Below are 22,023 nucleotides of genomic sequence, written 5' to 3' on the forward strand. Positions count from 1 at the left end.
TTGTGAGAAAATAAATTTCTGTTCTTTAAGCCACCCAATCTATATGGTGTTTTGTTATGACAGTCCTAGCAAACTCATACAGCCAGGCAATGTAATAACTGCTTTTTTATGAATTATCTCTTTAATAGTTGTAATTACCAAATGAGGTGGATACTACTGAGACGGGGACTCTCAATTTAAGTTTTGCCCACAGCAGGGACTCTGTTCAGAGTATGCTCAGGACTGATCCTGAAAGTAGGTAAGTAGAATACTCTGGCCCATAAGTGCTGAGGTGGGGAGGGAAATTAATTGGAGCCAGGCATTTTCCTGACAAGTGTATCTCTATCCTGATTATGTCTAACTATGCTTATTCCCTGTTCATTACATTAAGGGAAAATGGTAATACCCTAATTTACACCAGGGAAAATGCTTTTTTATTTTTAATCTTTTTTAAAAACATGAAATATAGTTGATATACCATTTTATTTTGGTTTCAAGTATATAGCACAGTGGTTCAACAATTACCCATATTATTAAATCCTCACCCCCACTAGTGCAGTCACTATCTGTAAACATAGGGAGAGGTTACAGAACCATTGTAACCTCCACGCTGTAGTGTACTACCGTCCCCATGACCAACTTATAACATGATTGAGAATTTTCATGCCCCTTTATCCCCCTCTTCCTCCCCACCCAACCCCTTCCCCATGGTAACCACCAGTCACTTCTTAGTGCTTATAAGTCTGCTGCTACTTTGTTCATTTTGTTTTGTTTTGTTTTTAGATTCCACAAATAGGTGAAATCATATGGTATTTGTCTTTCTCCACTGGCTTATTTCACTTAGCATAATACTCTCTAGGTCCATCCATGTTACTGCAAATGGCAAGATTTATTTATTTTTTATGGCTATATAATATTCCATTGTGTATATGTACCACATCTTCTTTATCCATTTATCTATTGATGGACACTTTGGTTGCTTCTATCTTGGCTATTGTAAATAATGTGGCAATAAACATAGGAGTACATATATCTTTTTGAATCAGGGACTTTTTTTTCTTTGGGTAAAGTCCTAGAAGTGGAATTACTGGATCAAATGGTATTTCTGTTTTTAGTTTTTTGAAGAACTTCCATACTGCTTTCCACAGTGGCTGCACCAATTAACATTCCCACCAATAATGTAGAAGGGTTTTTTTTTCTCCACATCCTTGCCAACATTTGTTATTTCTTATCTTTTGGACAGTGGCCATTCTGAGGTGATGTCTCATTGTGGTTTTGATTTGCATTTCCCTGATGATGAGTGATATGGAGCATCTTTTCATGTGTCTATTGGCCATCTGTATTTCTTCTTTGGAAAAAAATGTCTGTTTAAGTCCTCTGCCCATTTTTAATCAGGTCATTTGTTGTTTTTGGTGTTGAGGCGTATGAAGTCTTTATATATTTTGGACATCAACCTCTTATCAAATAAATCATTTATGAATATTCTTTCCCATACTGTCTGTTGCCTTTTTGTTCTGCTGATGGTGTAATTTTCTGTACAGAAGCTTTTAGTTTGATATAGTCCCTCTTGTTCATTTTTTATTTTGTTTCCCTTATGCAAGGAGATGTGTCCAGGAAAAAACTGCTCATGCTTATGTTCAAGAGATTTTTGCCTATGCTTTGTTCTAAGAGTTTTATGGTTTCATGTCTTACATTTAGATCTTTGGTCCATTTCAATCTATACCACTTTTGTGTATTAAATAGTAATCCAGTTTCATTCTCTCACATGTAGCTGTCCAGTTTTGCCAACACTGGTTGTTGAGGAGGCTGTCTTTTCCCCATTGTATATTCATGGCTCCTTTATTGTATATTAATTGACCATATATGCATGGATTTATATCTGGGCTCTCTATTCTGTTCCAGTGATCAATGGGTCTGTTCCTCTGCCAGTAACATATTGTTTTGATGACTGTAGCTTTGTAGTAGTGCTATAGTCAGGAAATGTAATACTCTCAGCTTTGTTCTTTCTCAAGATCGCTTTGGCTGTTTGGGGTTTTTTGTGATTCCATATGAGTTTTAGGATTGTTTGCTCTAGTTCATTGAAACATGCTGTTAATATTTTGATAGGGATTTCATTGAATCTATAATTTTGGGGGCAGGATGCCCATTCTGACAATATGAATTCTTCCTATCCATGAACACAGGATAAATTTCCATTTATTTGTGTTTTCTTCAATTTATCTCATGAGTGTCTTAGTTTTCAGAGTAAAGGTCTTTCATCTTCTTGATTAGGTTTGTTTCTCAGTTTTTGTTTTTTTTGATGCAATTGTAAATGGAATTGTTTTCCTGATTTCCCTTTCTGCTAGTTCATTGTTTGTATATAGGGATAGAACAGATTTGTGTGTATTAATTTGTATCCTGCAACTTTGCTGAACCCAGTTATTAGGTCTAATAGTTTTTTTGTAGATTCTTTAGGGTTTTCTATATTTAATATCATGTCATCTGCAAATAGTGACAGTTTAACTTTTTCCTTACCAATTTGGGTGCCTTTTATCTCTTTGTGTTGTCTGATTGCCATGGCTAGGACCTCCAGAACTATGTTGAATAAAAGTGGGGAGAATGGCCATTCTTGTCTTGTTTCCAATCTTAGAGGAAAAGCTTTCAGCTTTTCACTATTAAGTACAATGTTGGCTATGGGTTTGTCAAATATGGCCTTTATTATGTTGAGGTATGTAACCTCTATACCCATTTTGTTGAGAGGCTCTATCATGAATGGATGTTGAATTTTGTCAAATGCTTTTCCAGCATCTATTGAGATGATTATGTGTTTTTTATCCTTCCTTTTGTTAATGTGGTATATCATGTTGATTAACTTATAAATATACCATCCTTGCATCCCTGGAATAAATTCCACTTGGTCATGATGGATGATCTTTTTGATGTGTTTTTGAATTCAGTTTGTTAATATTTTGTTGAGGATTTTGCATCTCTGTTCACCAGGGATATTGGTCTAAAATTTTCTATTTTTTAGTGTCTTCATCTCATTTTGGTATTAAAGTGGTGCTGGCCTCATAGAATGAGTTTGGAAGTATTCCCTCCTCTTCTACTTTTTGGAATACTTTAAGAAGGATGGGTATTTGCTCTTCTTTAAATGTTTGGTAGAATTCAGCTGTCAAGCCATCTGGTACTGGAATTTGTTTGTTGGGAGTTTTTAAATTACCAGTTCAATTTCATTGATGTTCATTGGTCTGTTCAGATTTTCTGTTTCTTCCTGGGTCAGTCTTAGAAGGTTGTATTTTTTTAGGAGTTTGTCCATTTCTTCTAGGTTGTCCAATTTATTAACATATAATATTTCATAGAATTCTCTAATAATTATTTGTATTTCTGTGGTCTCTGTTGTGACTATTCCTTTTTTGTTTCTGATTTTGTTTATCTGTGTACTCTTTCTTTTTTTCTTGATAAGTCTGGCTAGGAGTGTTTCTATTTTGTTTATTTTCTCAAAGAACCAGCTCTTGGTTTTGTTGATTTTTTCTATTGTTTTATTCTTCTCCATCTCATTTATTTCTGTGTTGATCTTTATTATGTCCCTCCTTCTATTAACTTTGGGCTTCATTTGTTCTTCTTTTTCTAGTTTCTTTAGCTGTGGGATTACCCTGTTTATTTGGGATTGTTCTTGTTTTTGGAGGTATGTCTATAGTGCTATGTACTTCCCTCTCATAATTGCTTTTGTGGCACATGCAGTCAAGATGACAGGTCTTTTCCCTGACCATTCAAAGATGAACATCATCTGAGAAGTAATATGGCATTTGTTTTTAAAAGAAGGTGCTCAGATAATTTAGAAAATCAGTGTCACCCAACTATATTTTTATGTTAAAATTATGATCATTTTCCACATTCTTTAGCATTTGTCAGGTGGGAGGAGACTCCAGAACCTTTTAGAAGCATCATACTAAGAATTACATAATTTTGACCCATCACTAAATGCAGCCATCTCTGAATTATGAAGTAGTAGCTGACTAGCAGCTTAATTTGTGGATTATAATACATGGATATATTACATTAAAAACTTTCTGGGAATGTCCTTAGAGCAACATTACAGCAATGTAACTAAAGATTCAGAGACAAGGGAGATTCAATATCCCATCCTTTCACTCCCTGGGAGGGGATAGGTAACGGAGCCCCTAAGATATGGAGATACATGTCTCCACATGCACTTAGCAGTTTTAACATACTTCTGTAGTTCAGATGAATTGTTTTCCCAACTTTTAGTATATGTCTTTAACAAAAGATTTATCTTATATTGGAGTCTTCTGTGGATTGCTTTTGGCTTCTTTTTGCTTCTTGTCTTATTTGTTCACTCCAAAGTTTTAGACATGAATTCATTTCCCCCAGAAATACAAAACTAGGTCATATCTTGTGGTGAAATAGTTCTGCAGATTCCTGGGATTCTGAAAATAACAGCAATAAGATACCATTAGAACAATTCAGCAAACATTTATTGAGAACGGAAAGTCTTCCTGCCACTGTGTGAGTGTATCTTTTATTCAGAAATGGGCTTCTCTTTCTGTATTTTGATGATGTTCTATCAGGGCCACATGGTCCCATGGTTTCTTCAGGGAAAAGAGATGGCTTGAATCTCTTCTTAAGGGAGGGCACCATCCTCAGAGCCAACAGGAACTGAGAGGTGAACTATAAGCAGGCTCTTGGGTAGAAGTATACATATGGCTTCTGCCTGAGTTTTTAACCAAGGAATATGTATGACTTAAAATGTCATGGTCAGTTATAATGAGTGTCTTGAGTAATTATCTATTCATTTTTTTAAAAAAATGATTTGATTTAAGGTTATTCTTCTATAGTTCTGGGGAGAAAGAGGTAGGGCTGCTGCTAACTGGACAACAGTATACAGTTCTCTGTGTGCTGCGTGTGAACACCATCTATGACATGCCATAGCTTAAAAAAAAAGGCAGCAAATTACTGCTCTAAGGGAATATAAGACGAATATGAATAAGTTGTACATTATAGGTCATATTTTCTAGTTGAAGGATATTAAAAACTCATTTACAGTGTTATGTGGAATCAAGGAAAGAAGAATATTCTTTCTTCTGCTGGTGAGATCCTTAAGAGATAGTTTCCTCTGACATCCATGGTGGTGGGAAATAGTGGGAACTGGAGGGTTTCTTATAAAGAATCTATTTGTGCACTGTATTGCAGTAAGTATTTGGAGGACAGGAGGAAGAATGAAAACCAGATCAACAGATGTTTGCCTGCCCTTGAGGACTTACCACTCTAGCAAGGAATATATGTGCCTTCGAGAATTTAAGATATCATAAATTACACGTGCATCCCAAGGGGATGTAAAATAAAAGGATCATCAGAAAGGGGACTATAAGCTGGGAGGCACTTCGGAAATGGGGGAAGGAAGTATGGATCTGAATTTTGACCCAGAGTAGAGATTTCCAGGAAAGGGCAGTGAGAGAGGGAGCAAGGCCGGAGAGGAGCAGCAGCTTCGGGAAAGAGACTGTTAGAGAGCTGTTGCTGCACAGCTGAGGACTCGACTTTGATGATCCAGTGTCCTGTAAGTAACTTCAGGTTCCGAGGCAAAGGAATGCTGTGATGAAAATAGCGTTTGCATGATTTTATTCAGGCACCTTGTTCCCTACTAACTGAAACAAGGAGTGGAAGGAGCAAGTTACAGGTTTCAGAACTAGTCTGGGTCTGAGATGCTGAAGGCTGGATGAGGGTCGATCTAAGAGACAACATGGGAGAATACTACATGTCTTGTAACAAGTTGACATGAAGAACAGAGGGGGACAAAAATAGGAAGGCTGTGAGCCTGGAGGCAAGCTGGTGATGCCACCGAGTAATGCGGTAGTATTGACTGGAACTCATGGCTCAGTTGTATACAAACTCCACATGCAAAAGAATATTCAGAAAGAAATGTCGTACCAATAATTGGAGCCAGAGGACTGAAGTGAGAATGAGAAATACCATTAGAAGGGCGAGTGGGTGAGTCATACGTCAAGTTCCTGGTCAACAGGGGCTTTGTTGGGGAGCTGGGAGGAGTCACATACATGGGTGATTATTTGCATGTCACGCTGCTTCATAAAGAATAGTGAAACGCATAGTAACTATCAGGGCTGGGCATCTCTTTCTCCTCAAGAAGATATTTTGATTGTGAATGACTTGGTAAATGCAAAGGTGTTTGAATTTATGCCAATACTTGAACTATAGAATTGTTTTTTCTCTAAGTCTGTCAGTGAGGTCTGTACTCTTTGTTAACAAGTAATCACCTTTCACAATTCCAGCGGAAATGGTGCCGCTGCCCTAGAATTATTGTTTCTCTCTGAGGCTGGTGCTGGAGGCTGCTGGGCTTCTGTTAAGAACACAAGCCCGTACAGAACGGATCCCCCACACCATTCGTGATTCATCTTACCTGTCATACCAGCGACTTTGCATGTTTCTGTGTGGCCAGGGCACATTATTTTAGCATCAGATAAGGAGAGAGAGGCAGAAGTACCCAGCTGATGGCAAAGAAAGATACCACACACAAGGGAGCCTTTGAGTTCAGCAGCTGTAGGCGGCTCTGCCTTTTAACCTCAGAGTCTGTGAAGGGAGAGAAAAAAGTTAAGGGGTTATACAGGAAAAGCTGATGTCTTCCTCACATGGCTGGTTAGCAAAGGAAAATACCTGAAAAACAGAAGTGTTCCAAATACAACTTGTACTCCAATTTGGGGGCAGTTTTGTACCTCATTCCACCTTTTTGTAAATGCTTAAAAGCAGAGCTTTCCCTTTTTTCAAAGAAAGGTCCCGTACTGTGGTCCGCTCCAGTGAACACTCACCAAGTGAAAAACTAGAGCAATAAGGAGGATTGATACTGCTCACCAAATAAAGAATAGGCTAAACAAACAGCCATGGACGGTCCTTGGCTCCGGACACATTTTTCTCCTCTAGGCCATGACCTTTACGGGTTCTGTGTTATTTGTTTTCATCCCACCACTGCAGAGTGACAAGGAAGTATCATTCTCAGTTTGAAGTAGAGAAAGGTGGAAGTGAGGAAATGAAATTCTTCTCCCTTAGCTCTATTTGCTCTCTACATTCCAACCTCATTTAGTTCAATTCAGCTTTGACACTCACTGCCTGTGTGACTTTAGGCAAGTTACTTGGTCTATATGTGCTTCAGTTTCTTCATCTATAAAATAGGGCTGAAATAACAATCTACTTTATGAGGTTCTAATGAGGATTAATTAATTAATACATGTGAACTCTTAGAAAAAGACCTGGCACATAGTAAGCCCTCAGTAAGAATTACTTACCAAGCACTACTTCCACTAAGCTGATATACCCAGTAGTCTGAACTCTGTCCTGAGTTCCAAATCTGAATTTCACAGTTGCTGCTATGTATGTCAGTTAAAAACATACTTTCTCAGTAAATATACTTGAGCACCTGCTGTTGGGGTTCAAAGGAGCCCAATAAATAACACCTTCCCCAGCTGAGCTCCGAATCAATTAAAGAGTAAAATCAAAAGAGGTAACTGGAAGACCAAAGTATCACCTTTATTACTGGTAAATATGATCATGAGAGGTGTAGCCTTGTCCGCATGCAAGTGGGCTGCAGCCCAGTCTTCCCCAGTGACAGGCAGCACCAGACTGGGGCCAGCTGCCTCCTGCAAGGGCAGATTCTACGCCTGAATGACTGATGACTTGGAGGAGCAGAGCAGAATGTATACTTCCTGAGCATTACCTAGAAAGAAAAGGGAAAAAGAGGCCAGCTACTTAACCTCAGCTCTCCTACTAAATTCACCAGATAAATTAATTCCTCTGCCTCTGGGAAGGGAGAAAAGGAAGTCTAAAAAGTTTACATTGTTGGGGATCCTTTCTCATGGAGGGAAATATGTGAAGGAGGAATGAAGCATTCTGCCCCAAGCCTACGGTATGCTGGGGAATGTGCCAAGCATTGGACGCCTCTACCTATGTACATAAAGAGCACTTTCAACTCAACATCTCTAAAACCCTCATCTTCATGTGGTTTCAATTTTTTTGTTGGTAGGATTACTAACCTCCTAAGCAACTTGGGTAGAAATATCAGACCCACTTTGACTTGTTCTTCTTGTCCTTCATATTTGTGGTACCAAGCCCTGTAGATTATTTTTTTCATTAACTTTTGATTCTTTCCCTTTCCTTCCATTGCCACTGCCCCAGTTAAGGCCCTCATAATTTCTCCCTGAACCGTTGACAGTCACCTTCATACTTTCCTATTTTCCTAAAACCATTCTTCTCCTTCAAAACCTAGCTTGAACTCTGCCTTATCTACTGTGCCTCTACAGTCATAATTAATAACTCTTTCCCCTAGGCAGATTATGATTAACTTCTCTTATGACAGTTGTGCTATTCATCTCAGTATTTTCATGGGACTTAAAAATTGCTTTCTACATTGTTGGCATACAATAAATATTTGTTAAGTGACCTTATGTTACCAGTATAGTCGGAGAACACAGGGTGTAAATGCCATGGCCTCTTCCAATTGTTAAAAAACATGTATGGAGGAATTATGTATTTTCTTGATTTTGAACCATATCATACTATATTGTTTAGTTCTAGTTGCTAATACATGGCACACTTGTACTGATGTACTTAATAAGCACATATGGAAAAATAATCTATTCACTGAATAAAAGATGTGCTCAATTACTGTGGTTTGTTCAGTTATTGCTCCTTCTATGAGAAGATATTAATTACACAGTTTGGAGCTTTTTATGGAGATCTGAAATTAGATACTGTTTTTAACACCAGTTGTTGTAAATGTCCAATGCTTCACCCCCCCCTTCTCTCTGGGAAGGTCTTCCATCGGGTTCCACATTACTGGTCTAGGTGGGTGCCACTGACCCAAGTTGAGCCTTTCTGGGAGTGTAAAGATAGGAGCTCTTGGCAATCACATCCTGCCCTATAGAATAAAATAAGAGAATAAATAAGAGAGTGAAGAGAGAATAGAGTAGAAATGAGAGACAAAGAATCCCATTGGAATTTAAGTTCCTGATTCCAGCTGTTCCTGAAGCCAAACTGTATTTCCTTTCCTTGGTTCCATGAGACATCCTAATTCTCTTTTAATATCTTCCCTTTGAAGGTTAGGCTTCTTTGAGTTGATTTTCTTTTGCAGGCAGTTTAGCTCATTCCAACTAATACAGTCACCAGTTTACTCCTCAGGATGGTGGAAGAACTCTCTTTCGCATATGTATAGTTTTTTTATTAGACACTTTTTGTGGTAAAAAGCACACCATAAAAATTATAATCTTAACAATTTTTAGATATATAGTTTATTAGTGTTAAGAATATCCACATTGTTGTGTAACACATCTCCAAAACTTTCTCAACTTGCTTGCAAATCTGAAACTCTATATGCATTAAACTCCTCCCTTTCATCCCTCCTCCTCCTACCCCAGCTTCTAATAACCACCATTCTGCTTTGTTTCTCTGACTACTTTAGATACCTCACGTAAGTAGAATCATAGGGTATTTGTCTTAGTCATAGGGTAAATTGACTAGCTTATTTTACTTAGCATAGTATCTTGAAAATTCCTCCATATTGTAGCATGTGAAAGGATTTCCTTCCTTATTAAGACCAAATGATATTCCATTGTATGTATATATCACATTTTGTTTATACTTTCATCTGTAGATGAATATTTAGAATTGCTTCATCTCTTGGCTATTTTGAATCATGCTGCTATGAACATATAATAGCCATCCTATCCTATATATAATTTAAATTAAAATATAAGCGGACAAAAATATGATTTATTCAGTTAAATTGAGCAAACATTTATAAGGCACACGTACAAAATATTCTGCCTGGTTCTAGGCTTGATATAAGACAGAAATTCTGACATACTTCTTCCACTATAGTTTGAATTCACTGTAGTCCCAGGAGGAATGATTATAGAAGTCATAATTACTGGTCTATGCTTTTTCTTGACACTAGCTCAACCCTAGGTTCTGTATGCACTAAAGCAGGAAAATTAGGTACTGGGCCTCTCTGGATCCTGGTCTTCTTAGTGTGGGAGTCCAGTTTAATATAGAGCTTTCAGATTAATCCAAGGCCATTATTAGTGGAGTCCTGAACCAGTCCTAGAAAGGCTGAATAAGACAAAGGCAGACTCTGAAAATGTTAGTCTTCAGATACAGAGCCTTCTCAAAGGCAGGCTAGGACCAGATCAGTTCTGGAGAACTTTCGATGTAGATTACCCACTGAATATATCAAATATGTCAAATAATCATCATTTTCCCATTGCTTCACCAAAGCAGTCCTACTTAGTTAGACAGGGCCTCAAAATCCTAAATGCTGATCTAGCCAGTCGTGCTCCATCAATGAAAAGGCACCCAAGATGAAGCCTAATTGCCATCTTTGACCTTTATGCCATAAATATTGTTTTGTGTTAGTCTTCTTATGTAATACAATCCCAACTGGAGTTGTAATCAAGGTCTCAGTAAAGAGGACTTTAGAGCTTTCTGTGCCCTGGTACATGATATATCTATTAAATAAATTAGATTTTAATTTAGGTTTGATTCTCACCCCAGTAAACTTGTACAAAAAGTATGGAGGAGGTAAGTACAGAGGAAAGATGGTGGAGTAGCTGACAAGGTGAAACCTTCTTCCACATATATACCAAGGAAGGAACTACAGTAAATACAACTAACCCTGAAAAATGACCTGAATACTTCAGAACAGACAGTCTACACCTGGTGAAGAAGAAAGGATCACATTGAGAATGATAAAGCCCTTCCCCCATCCCGGGCCATAAGTGGGAGGGAGAAGAATGGAGTGGGGAGGGGATAAGTGCATAAGAATCTGGCACACCTAGCCCAAGAGATCTTCTCTGGGAATAGAAGTCACATCGTATTGGGCTTTGGTGAATAACAGGGCTGGAGACCAGGGAGAGTTGGTGAAGGGAGAGTTGGGAGGCGGAGACTCCTGTCACTTGAGAAGGATGTTCCATCGGTTCTGCTGAGACCCACCATAGAGGTGTCATTCTGAAAAATTTACCAGCAGCAGGAAGTGTGCCAGAGGGGTGTGGGAAGTGGGAATCAGAGGGAGCTCTCTCTGGAGGAGAAAGCATTAGGTGGGTGACACTTTCCCAGCCCTCCTCAGCCCAACCACCCAGGTAATTGTGGAAGGCAGCTCCAAACGCTCCATCTTCCCCTTTGGTGGCCCGGCCCCGCAGAGACTCTTCTCTGCGTACTCACGCTGCCCAGCCTACTCAGCCCAGCAGTGGTCCAACTTTGCTGACTGGCAGAGGGAGGGCAGAGGCACTTTCCTGGCTTTCTCAGCCCTCCCTCAGCCTAACTTGTTAGGGACTTGTGGGAACCACATCTAAACCCTCCATCTCCCTCACTGGCAGCTCAGCCCCATGGTGGTGCTCCTGTGTGTGTCCACCCTACCCAGAACACTCAGCCCAGCAGTGGTCTGATTTTGCTGACTGGTAGGCAGAGGGTGGACTGCACTTTCCTGGCTTACCATACCCTCTCTCAGCTCAACTGGCCAGATGCTTGCTCTTCACCTGTCCCATTGACTCAACCCTAGCACCCCACAATGTACTTGCCCTGCCCAGCCCAGCAGTGGTCCTCCACTGCTGAGTGAAAGGTTGAGGACACCATGCCCACAACAAATACCAGAAGTGCCTCATATCACACAAAGGGCACACAGAGGTGAACTGTGGTCATCAGCCATTTCTGGCACACAAGCAGAAAGATGGGTCCCACCCACGGCCCACCAGCAGCAACTGCAGCTCAGCCACAAAAGAGAACCAGGCACTGGTGAGCAAAGAGTCTTGGGTTGGGCACCACCAAACACCCACCTCATAAAGCCATTTATTTCAAGATCTATCTAACACACCAGAAAAAAAGGCTAAATGAAACAGAGATTAGCACTCTTCCTGATAAATAATTCAAGGTAACAGGCAGAAAGATGCTCATTGACCTGTGGAAAGGAATTGATGATGTCAGCAAGAACTTCAACAGATAGAAAATATGAAAAAGAGCCACTCAGAGCTGAAGAATATAATAAATAAAATGAAAATACAATAGAGGGAATGAATAGCAGAATGCTGGAGGTAGAGGAGAGAATCAGTGTAATGGAAGATAGAGAACTACAGAGTAACCAAGCTGAAGAACAGGGAGAAAAAAGAATTTTGGAAAATGAGAAGATGCTAAGAGAGCTGTGTGACAGCTTCAAATGAAGCAATATTTGCATAATAAGGGTCCCAGAAGGAGAAGAGAGAACAAGGAGTAGAAAGACTATTTGAAGAAATAATTGCTGGAAACTTCCCTAATCTGGGGAACGAAATAGGCATTGACGTCGTGGAAGCAAAGAGAACCCAGGAAGACAACGCCAAGACACATAGTAATTAAAATGGCAAAGATTAAAGGTAAAGAGAGAATCTTAAAAGCAGTGGGAGAGGCAGACAGTTACCTGTAAGGGAAATTCCATAAGGCTGTCAGCAGATTTCTCAGCAGAAACTCTACAAGCCAGCAGGGAGTAGCATGAAATATTCAAAGTATTGAAGAGGAAGAACTTATAACCAAGAATTCTTTACACAGCAAGGTTATCATTAAGAACTGAAGGAGAGATTAAAGTTTTCCAGATAAATGAAGGTTAAAAGAATTCACCACCATTAAACCAGCCTTACAGGATATGCTAAAGGGATTTTTCTTATATGGAAATATACTTTAGTCTAAGTTTTTTTCATCTGTGAAAATAAACATACAGTAAAGATAGCAGACCAATTACTTACAAAGCAAGTGTGAAGCTAAAAACACAAAATTAGTAAATCAGCTATACACAAAATTAGTCAAGAGATACACAAAAGATGTAGATTATGACATACATAAAATATGGAGGAGGAAGAAAAATGGAAGAAAAATTAAAAGGTAGTACTTTTAGAATGTATTCAAAGTCAACATAATATACACCATTATATATTTAGGAAACTAAATAAGAAACTTATGGTAACCACACAGTTAAAGCCTATAATAGATACACACACACACACACACACACATAGAAATCCAAGGATAACACTAAAGAAATCCATTAAATCACAAAGAAGTATGAGAGAGGAAGAAAAGAATAGAGAGGTATTACAGAAACAACCAGAAAATTAATAAGATTGTAATACATTCCTATAATAATTACCTTAAATGAAAATGGATTAAATGCACCAATCAAAAGACATAGGGTGGCAGAATGGATAATGAAATAACACCCATATATATATTACTTACAAGAGACTTATTTCAGACTTAAAGACATACATAGGGATGGAAAAAGATACTTCTTGCAGGTAAAAGGGAGGAAAAAGCAGGAATAGCAGTACTTATATCGGACAAAATTGATTTCAAAATAAAGGAAGTAACAAAAGACAAAGAAGGACATAACATAATGACAAAAGGATACGTCCAACCAGGGATATAACCATTGTATATATCTGTGCACAGAATATAGGAGCATCTAAATATATAAAACAAGTACTAATAGACCTAAAGGGAGAAATAGCAGCAACATAATCATACTAGGAGATTTAGCACACCACTTATATCAATAGGCAGATCATACACACAGAAAACAAATAAGGAAACAGAGGTGTTGAATGACACATTAGATCAGATGGACTTCATGGATATATACAGAACATTCCACCCAAAAGCACCAGAGTATGCATTCTTCTTAAGTACACCTGGAACATTCTCTAGGACAGATCACATATTAGGACACAAAAAGAGCCTCATTAATTCAAAAAGATTGTAATTGTATCAAGTCTTTTCAGACCACAATGGTATGAAACTAGAAACAAATTACATGAAGAAAACAAAACTACATAAACACATGGGGAATAAACAACATGTTTTTAGAGAGTCAGTGGATCAATTAATAAATCAAAACAGAAATCAAGCAATACATGGAGACAAATGAAAAAAAAACAGTTCAAAATATATGGGATGCAGAGAGATTAAAGATGGTGGTGTGAGAGGTGAGACAGAAGCCTTCTCCCAAAACCACATATAATATGAAAATACAATTAATATAACTAATCATGAAAGAGAAACAGGAAAGAGGGCTGTGCCAGACTACATACACCTGGAGAAGAGAACAGACCTCACAGAACAGGGTAACGTACCAAAGCCATGATCTGGTGGGACCCAAGCTCTTCCCCCAACCCAGCTCACCAGTGGGAGGAAGGGAAATAGAGTGGGGAGGGAGTGGAGGCCTAGGACTGCTGAACATCCAGCCCTGGAGATCTGCTCCAGGAGCATGAACCTACATTGCATGGTGCTCTGGAGATTAGTGGGGTTGGAAAGCTAAGACAGGAAGACTACCTGGAGAGACTAAGATTCCAATCACTTGTAGAAAACAGGGATCCACATATGGCTGTTCTGGGACAAAAGGAAGGCAGACAGTCTGAGAGACTTCCTAAAAGTTAGAGAGAGGGCTGCTAAAGGGGCAAGGATTGCACAGAGCTTACTGCTTAAGAGAAAGGACAAGTTGACAAAATAGTCCAGGTGCTCTCTGCCCAGTAGGCTGGGAACTTTCAGGAGCTTCAGGTGCTCCATCCCCCTGGCTGGCTATGAAGCTCCAAAGCCCCTCACAGTGATATACAGCATGCTGTGCCTTCCAGCCAGCCCTCACTTGCTCACCAACTGGCAGCCCTTGCCCTGGCATCAGGCCAGCCAGAGGGAAGCCACACCTATGGCAGCTATAAATGCAAAGCAAAGAGGCTTACACCTGTGTACTTGGCCCACTGGTTCTGACAGTGAAGATAGGCACAACAGCTGGGAAGTAGAAAACAGCTCTTTCCTCCCCTCAGTCACCAGTGCCACTTCCCTGAGACCCCCAACATCACTCCAGGGGCTGAGCAGCTCCAGAGAGTAGAGCTTCTGGGCACTAGAGGGCACCACATACAAATATGAAATGCCAAAGGAAACTGGTTCAAACCAAATCCCACAAAAATCAGAAAAGGGCCAAGTGAAACAGAACTCATCAATCTTCCTGAAAGAGAGTTCAAAATAAAAATCATAAACATGCTCATGGAGGTAGAGAAAAATAGTCAAGAACTCAGGGATGAATTTAGGATGGAGATTCAATCATTGAGACATTCCATATCTGAAATGAAGCATACAATGGACATATTTAAAAGCAGATTGGATGTAGAGAAGAGATGGTAAATGGAATAGAAATTAGAGAATAAGAATACAAAGAAGCTGAGGCACAGTGAGAAAAAGGGATCTCTAGGATGGAAAGAATATTGAGAGAACTGTGTGACAAATCCAAATACAACAATACTTGTATTATAGGGGTACCCATAGAAGAAGAGAGAGAGTAAAAAGGATAGAAAGTGTCTTTGAGGAGGTAATTGCTAAAAACTTCCCCAATGTGGGGAAGGAGATAGTCTCTCAGGCCATGGAGGTGCACAGATCTCCCAACACAAGGGACCCAAGGAAGACAACACCAAGACGTATAATAATGAAAATGGCAAAGATCAAGGATAAGGACAGACTTTTAAAAGAAGCTAGAGAGAGAGAAAAGATCACATACAAAGGAAAACCCATCAAGCTATCATCAGGCTTCTCAATGGAAACCTTAAAAGTTAGAAGGGAGTGACATGATATGTTTAATACAATGAAACAGAGGTCCTTGAACTAAGAATACTCTATCTGGCAAGATTATAATTTAAATTTGAAGGAGGGATTAAACAATTTCCAGATGAACAAAAACTGAGAGAATTTACCCCCCACAAAGCACCTCTACAGTGTATTTTGGAGGGACTTGCAATGGGGTATGCAGGGGTACTCAATAATAAGGGTGAATGTATTAACCACATCGTGCTTCTTGTGAAAATTTCATAAGAGTGTATATCAATGATTTCTTAATAAAAAAATAAAAACAAAGCAAAACAGAGGAACAAAAAAGCATTAGACTCAGACACTGAGAAGTAACTAGTAGTTCCCAAGGGGAAGAGGAGTAAGTGGGGGCAGGGGGAAGGGGAGGGGGCACCATCAAACCACTGTGATGTACATTTGATAAAACAAAACAATATTTTGAAAAGAAAAAAAATTGAAGGATGGATTAAACCATTTCCAGATAAGCAAAATCTGAGAGAATTTACCTGCCACAAACCATGTCTACAGTGTATTTTGGAGGGACTGCTATAGATGGAAGCGTTCCTAAGGCTACATAACTGTCAACAGAGGAAATAAAACCACCGTAAAGAAAGGAGAATGATTGCTAAGCAGAAGCAAAATTAAATCAACTACCTCAAAGCAGTCAAGGGATAGACAAAGAGTACAAAATATGACACCTAATATATAAAAAAAGGATAAAGAAAAAAGGAGGGAATAAAAAGAACCTTTAGATTGTGCTTGTAATAGCATACTAAGTGAGTTAAGTTAGACTCTTAGATAGTAAAGAAGTTACCCTTGAACCTTTGGTAACTACAAATCTAAAATACTTATTGATAATCACCCTAAATGTAAATGGTCTGAATACACCAATCAAAAGACACAGAGTCATGGAATGGATAAAAAAACAAGACCCAACTATATGCTGCTGACAAGAGACTCACTTCAACTGAAAGACATACAGAGACTTAAAGTGAAGGGATGGAAAAAAATATTTCATGCAACTAATAGGGAGAAAAAAGCAGGAGTTGCAGTACTTGTATCAGACAAAACAGACTTCAAAACAAAGAAAGTCAGAAGAGATAAAGAAGAACATTACATAATAATAAAGGGGTCAGTCCAACAAGAGGATATAACCATTATAAATATCTATACACCCAACAAAGGAGCACCTACATATGTGAAACAAATACTAACAGAACTGAAGGGGGAAATAGAATGCACTGCATTCACTTTAGGAGACTTCAACACTCCACTCACTCCAAAGGACCGATCAACCAGACAGAAAACAAGTAAGGAGACAGAGGCACTGAAGAACATGTTAGAACAGATGGACCTAACAGACGTCTACAGAACACACCACCCAAAAGCAGCTGGATACACATTCTTCTCAAGTGCACATGGAACATTTTCAAGAATAGATCAGATACTAGACCACAAAAAGAACCTCAGTAAATTAAAAAAGATTGAAATTGTACCAACCACTTTCTCAGACCACAAAGATATGAAACCAGAAATAAATTACGCAAAGAAAATGAAAACTCCCACAAACACATGGAGGCTTAACAACATGCACCTAAATAACCAATGGATCAATGACCAAATAAAAACAGAGATCAAGCAATACATGGAGACAAATGACAAAAATAATTCAACACCACAAAATCTGTGGGACGTGGCAAGGCCGTGCTAAGAGGGAAGTATACTACAATACAGGCCTACCTCAGGAAAGAAGAACAATCCCATATAAACAGTCTAAACTCAAAATTAAAGAAACCAGGAAAAGAAGTACAAATGAGGCACAAAGTCAGTAGAAGGTGGGACATAATAATGATTAGAGCAGAAATAAATAAAATCGAGAAGAATAAAATAATAGAAGGAGTCAATGAAAGCAGGAGCTGCTTCTTTGAGAAAATAAACAAATAGATAAAACCCTTGCCAGACCTATCAAGAAAAAAAGAGAGTACACACATAAACAGAATCAGAAATGAGAAAGGAAATACAAAGGCACCACACTATGGACACCACAGAAATACAAAGAATTATTAGAATATACTATAAAAATTATATGCTAACAAACTGGATAACCTAGAAGAAATTGACAACTTTCCAGAAAAATACAACCTTCTAAGCCTGACCAAGGAAGAAACAGAAAATCTGAACAGACCAATTAACAGCAATGAAATTGAATCGGTAATCAAAAAACTACCTAACAAAAAAACTCATGTACCAGATGGCTTCACCACTGAATTTTATCAGACATTCAGTGAAGACTTAATACTCATCCTCCTTAAAGTTTTCCAAAAAGTAGAAGAGGGAATACTTCCAAACTCATTCTATGAGGCAAGCATCACTCTAATACCAAAACCAGGCAAAGACACCACAAAAAAAGAAAATTACAGACCAATATCCTTGATGAACATAGATACAAAAATACTCAACAAAATATTAGCAAACTGAATTCAAAAATACATCAAAAAGATCATCCATCATGATCAAGTAGGATTTATTCCAGGAATTCAAGGTTGGTACAGTATTAAAAAATCCATCAACATCATCCACCATATCAACAAAAAGGACTAAAACCACATGATCATCTCCATAGATGCTGAAAAAGCATTTCACAAAATTCAACATCCATTCATGATAAAAACCCTCAACAAAATGGGTATAGAGGGCAAGTACCTCAACATAATAAAGGCCATATATGACAAACCCACAGCCAACATCATACTTAACAGTGAGAAGCTGAAAGCTTTTCCTTTAAGATCGGGAACAATACAAGGATGCCCACTCTCCCCACTTCTTTTCAACATAGTAGTGGAGGTCCTAGTCACAGCAATTAGACAACACAAAGAAATGAAAGGCATCCAGATTGGTAAAGAAGAAGTTAAACTGTCCCTGTTTGTAGATGACATGATATTGTATATAAAAAACCCTGAAGAATTCACTACAAAACTACTAGATCTAATATCTGAATTCAGCAGAGCTGCAGGATACAAAATCAATACACAGAAATCTGTTGCTTTCCTATACACTAATGATGAATTAACAGAAAGAGAAATCAGGAAAACAATTTCAGTCACAATTACATCAAAAAGAATAAAATACCTAGGAATAAACCTAACCAAGGAAGTGAAAGACCTGTACCCTGAAAAATACAGGACACTCTTAAAATATATCAAGGAGGACACTAATAAATGGTAATTCATCCCATGCTCTTGGCTAGGAAGAATTAATATTGTCAGAATGGCCATCCTACCTAAAGCAATATACAGATTCAATGCAATTCCTATCAAAATACTTACAGCATTCTTTAATGAACTAGAGCAAATAGTTCTAACATTCATATGGAACCACAAAAGACCCCAAATAGCCAAAGCAATCCTGAGAAGGAAGAATAAAGCAGGGGGAATATCGCTTCCCAACTTCAAGCTCTGCTACAAAACCACAGTAATCAAAAGAGTTTGGTACTGGCAAAAGAATAGACCCATAGGCCAGTGGAACAGACTAGAGAGTCCAGATATAAACCCAAGCATATATGGTCAATTAATATATGATAAAGGAGCCATGGATATACAATGGTGGAATGATAGCCTCTTCAACAGATGGTGTTGGCAAAATTGGACAGCTACATCCAGTAAGAATGAAACTGGATTATTGTTTAAGCCCATATACAAAAGTAAACTCAAAATGGATCAAAGACCTGAATATAAGTCATGAAACCATAAAACTCAGAAAAAAATATAGGCAAAAGTCTCTTGGACATAAACATGAGCAACTTCTTCATGAACATATCTCCCTGGGCAAGGGAAACAAAAGCAAAAATGAATAAGTGAGACTATATCAAACTAAAAAGCTTCTGTAAAGCAAAGGACACCATCAGTAGAACAAAAAGACATCCTACAGTATGGGAGAATATATTCATAAATGACAGATCTGATAAAGGGTTTACATCCAAAATATATAAAGAGCTCACACACCTCAACAAACAAAAAGCAAATAATCCAATAAAAAAATGGGCACAGGATCTGAACAGACACCTCCAAAGAAGAAATTCAGATGGCCAACAGACACATGAAAAGATGCTCCACATTGCTAGTTATCAGAGAAATGCAAATTAAAACCACAATGGATATCACCTCACACCAGTTAGGGTAGCCAACATTAAAAAGACAAACAACAACAAATGTTGGCGAGGATGTGGAGAAAGGGGAACCCTCCTACACTGCTGGTGCGAATGTGAACTATTTGAACAATTGTGGAAAGCAGTATGGAGGTTCCTCAAAAAACTCAAAATAGAAATACCATTTGACCCAGGAATTACACTCTCAGGAATTTACTCTAAGTATGCAGCAGCCCAGTTTGAAAAAGACATATGCACTCCTATGTTTATTGCAGCAATATTTACAATAGCCAAGAAATGGAAGCAACCTAAGTGTCCATCAGTAGATGAATGGATAAAGAAGGTGCGGTACATATACACAATGGAATATTATTCAGCCATAAGAAGAAAACAAATCCTACCATTTGCAACAACATGGATGGTGGAGCTAGAGGGTATTATGCTCAGTGAAATAAGCCAGGCAGAGAAAGACAAGTATCAAATGATTTCACTCATCTGTGGAGTATAAGAACAAAGAAAAAACTGAAGGGACAAAACAGCAGCAGACTCACAGAACCCAAGAATGGACTAACAGTTACCAAAGGGAAAGGGACTGGGGAGGGTGGGAGGGAAGGGAGGATAAGGGGGAAATCTGGGCTTTATGATTAGCATACATAACATAGGGGGTTGGGGACATGGGGAAGGCAGTATATACAGAGAAGATAAGTAATGATTCTATAGCATCTTACTACACTGATGGACAGTGATTGTAATGGGGTATGTGGGTGAGACTTGATAATAGGGGGAGTCTAGTAAGCATAATGCTGTTCAAGTAATTGCACATTAACAATAAAAAAAAGTATAAAATACCTAGGAATAAACCTAACCAATGAAGTGAAAGTCCTATACCCTGAAAACCTAAAGAAACTCATGAGAGAAATTAAAGAAGATACCAATAAATGGAAATACATTCCATACTCATGGATAGGAAGAGTAAATGTTGTCAAAATGGCCATCCTGCTTAAAGCAATCTACAGATTCAATACAATCCCCATCAAATACCAACAGCATTCTTCAATGAACTAGAGCAAATAGTTCTAAAATTCATATGAAACCACAAAAGACCATGAATAGCCAAAGCAATCCTGAGAAGGAAAAATAAAGCTGGGGAAATTATGCTCCCTGACTTCAAGCTCTACTACAAAGCCACAGTAATCAAGCCAATTTAGTACTGGCACAAGAACAGACCCATAGACCAATGGAACAGAGTAGAAAGACCAGATATAAACCCAACCATATATGGTCAAATAATATACAATAAAGGAGCTATGGACATACACTGGAGAAATGATAGCCTCTTCAACAACTAGTGTTGGCAAAACTGGACAGCTACATGCAAGAGAATGAAACTGGATTATTGTCTAACCCCATACACAAAACTAAACTCAAAATGGAACAAAGAGCTGAATGTAAGTCATGAAATCATCAAACTCTTAGAAGACAATATAGGCAAAAATCTCCTGAATATAAACATGAACAACTTTTTCCTGAATGCATCTCCTCAGGCAAGGGAATCAAAAGCAAAAATGAACAAATGGGACTACATCAAGCTAAAAAGCTTCTGTTCAGCAAAGGACACCATCAGCAGAACAAAAAAGGCATCCTGTAGTATGGGAGAATATATTTGTTAATGACAGATCCAACAAGAGATTAACATCCAAAATATATAAAGAACTCATACACCTCAACAACCAAAAAGCAAATAACCCAATTAAAAAATGGGTGGAGGATATGAACAGACACTATTCCAAAGAAGAAATTCAGATGGTCAATAGGCATATGAAAAGATGCTCCACAGTGCTAATTATCAGGGAAATGCACATTAAAACCACAGTAAGATATCACCTCCCACCAGTTAGGATGGCCAGCACTGAAAATACTAGGAACAACAAATGCTGGAGAGGATGCAGAGAAAGCAGAACCATCCTACACTGATGTAGACTAGTTGAACCATTGTGGAAAGCAATAGAGAGGTTCCTCAAATAACAAAAAATAGAAATACCATTTGACCCAGGAATTCTGCTCCTAGGAATTTACCCAAAGAAAGCAAGTTCTCAGATTCAAAAAGACATATGCACCCATATGTTTATTGCAGCACTATTTACAATAGCCAAGATATAGATGCAACCTAAGTGCCCATCAGTAGATGAATGGATAAAGAAGATACGGTACATGTACACAATGGAATACTACTCAGCCATAAGAAAGAAACAAATCCTATCATTTGCAACAAC

General features: G+C 38.4%; 1 protein-coding gene across 3 annotated transcripts in view; it reads right to left on the bottom strand.

The window, feature by feature from the left end:
• Positions 1–2,865: 2,865 nt before the first annotated feature.
• The window catches only part of VTCN1 (V-set domain containing T cell activation inhibitor 1), a 111,139-nt gene continuing 91,981 nt past the window's right edge, over positions 2,866–22,023 (bottom strand). For all 3 annotated transcript variants that reach the window (XM_073234470.1, XM_073234471.1, XM_073234469.1), the window contains exons 5-6: positions 6,392–6,561; positions 2,866–4,406 (exon numbers count right to left, since the gene is read on the bottom strand). In XM_073234470.1, coding sequence (XP_073090571.1) covers positions 6,437–6,561 — 125 coding nt within the window. In that variant the 3' untranslated portion in view covers positions 2,866–4,406; positions 6,392–6,436. The remainder of the gene's footprint in view (positions 4,407–6,391; positions 6,562–22,023) is intronic.

The sequence above is a fragment of the Manis javanica genome, chromosome 4, assembly GCF_040802235.1.
Source record: "Manis javanica isolate MJ-LG chromosome 4, MJ_LKY, whole genome shotgun sequence".
NCBI classification, from domain to species: domain Eukaryota; kingdom Metazoa; phylum Chordata; class Mammalia; order Pholidota; family Manidae; genus Manis; species Manis javanica.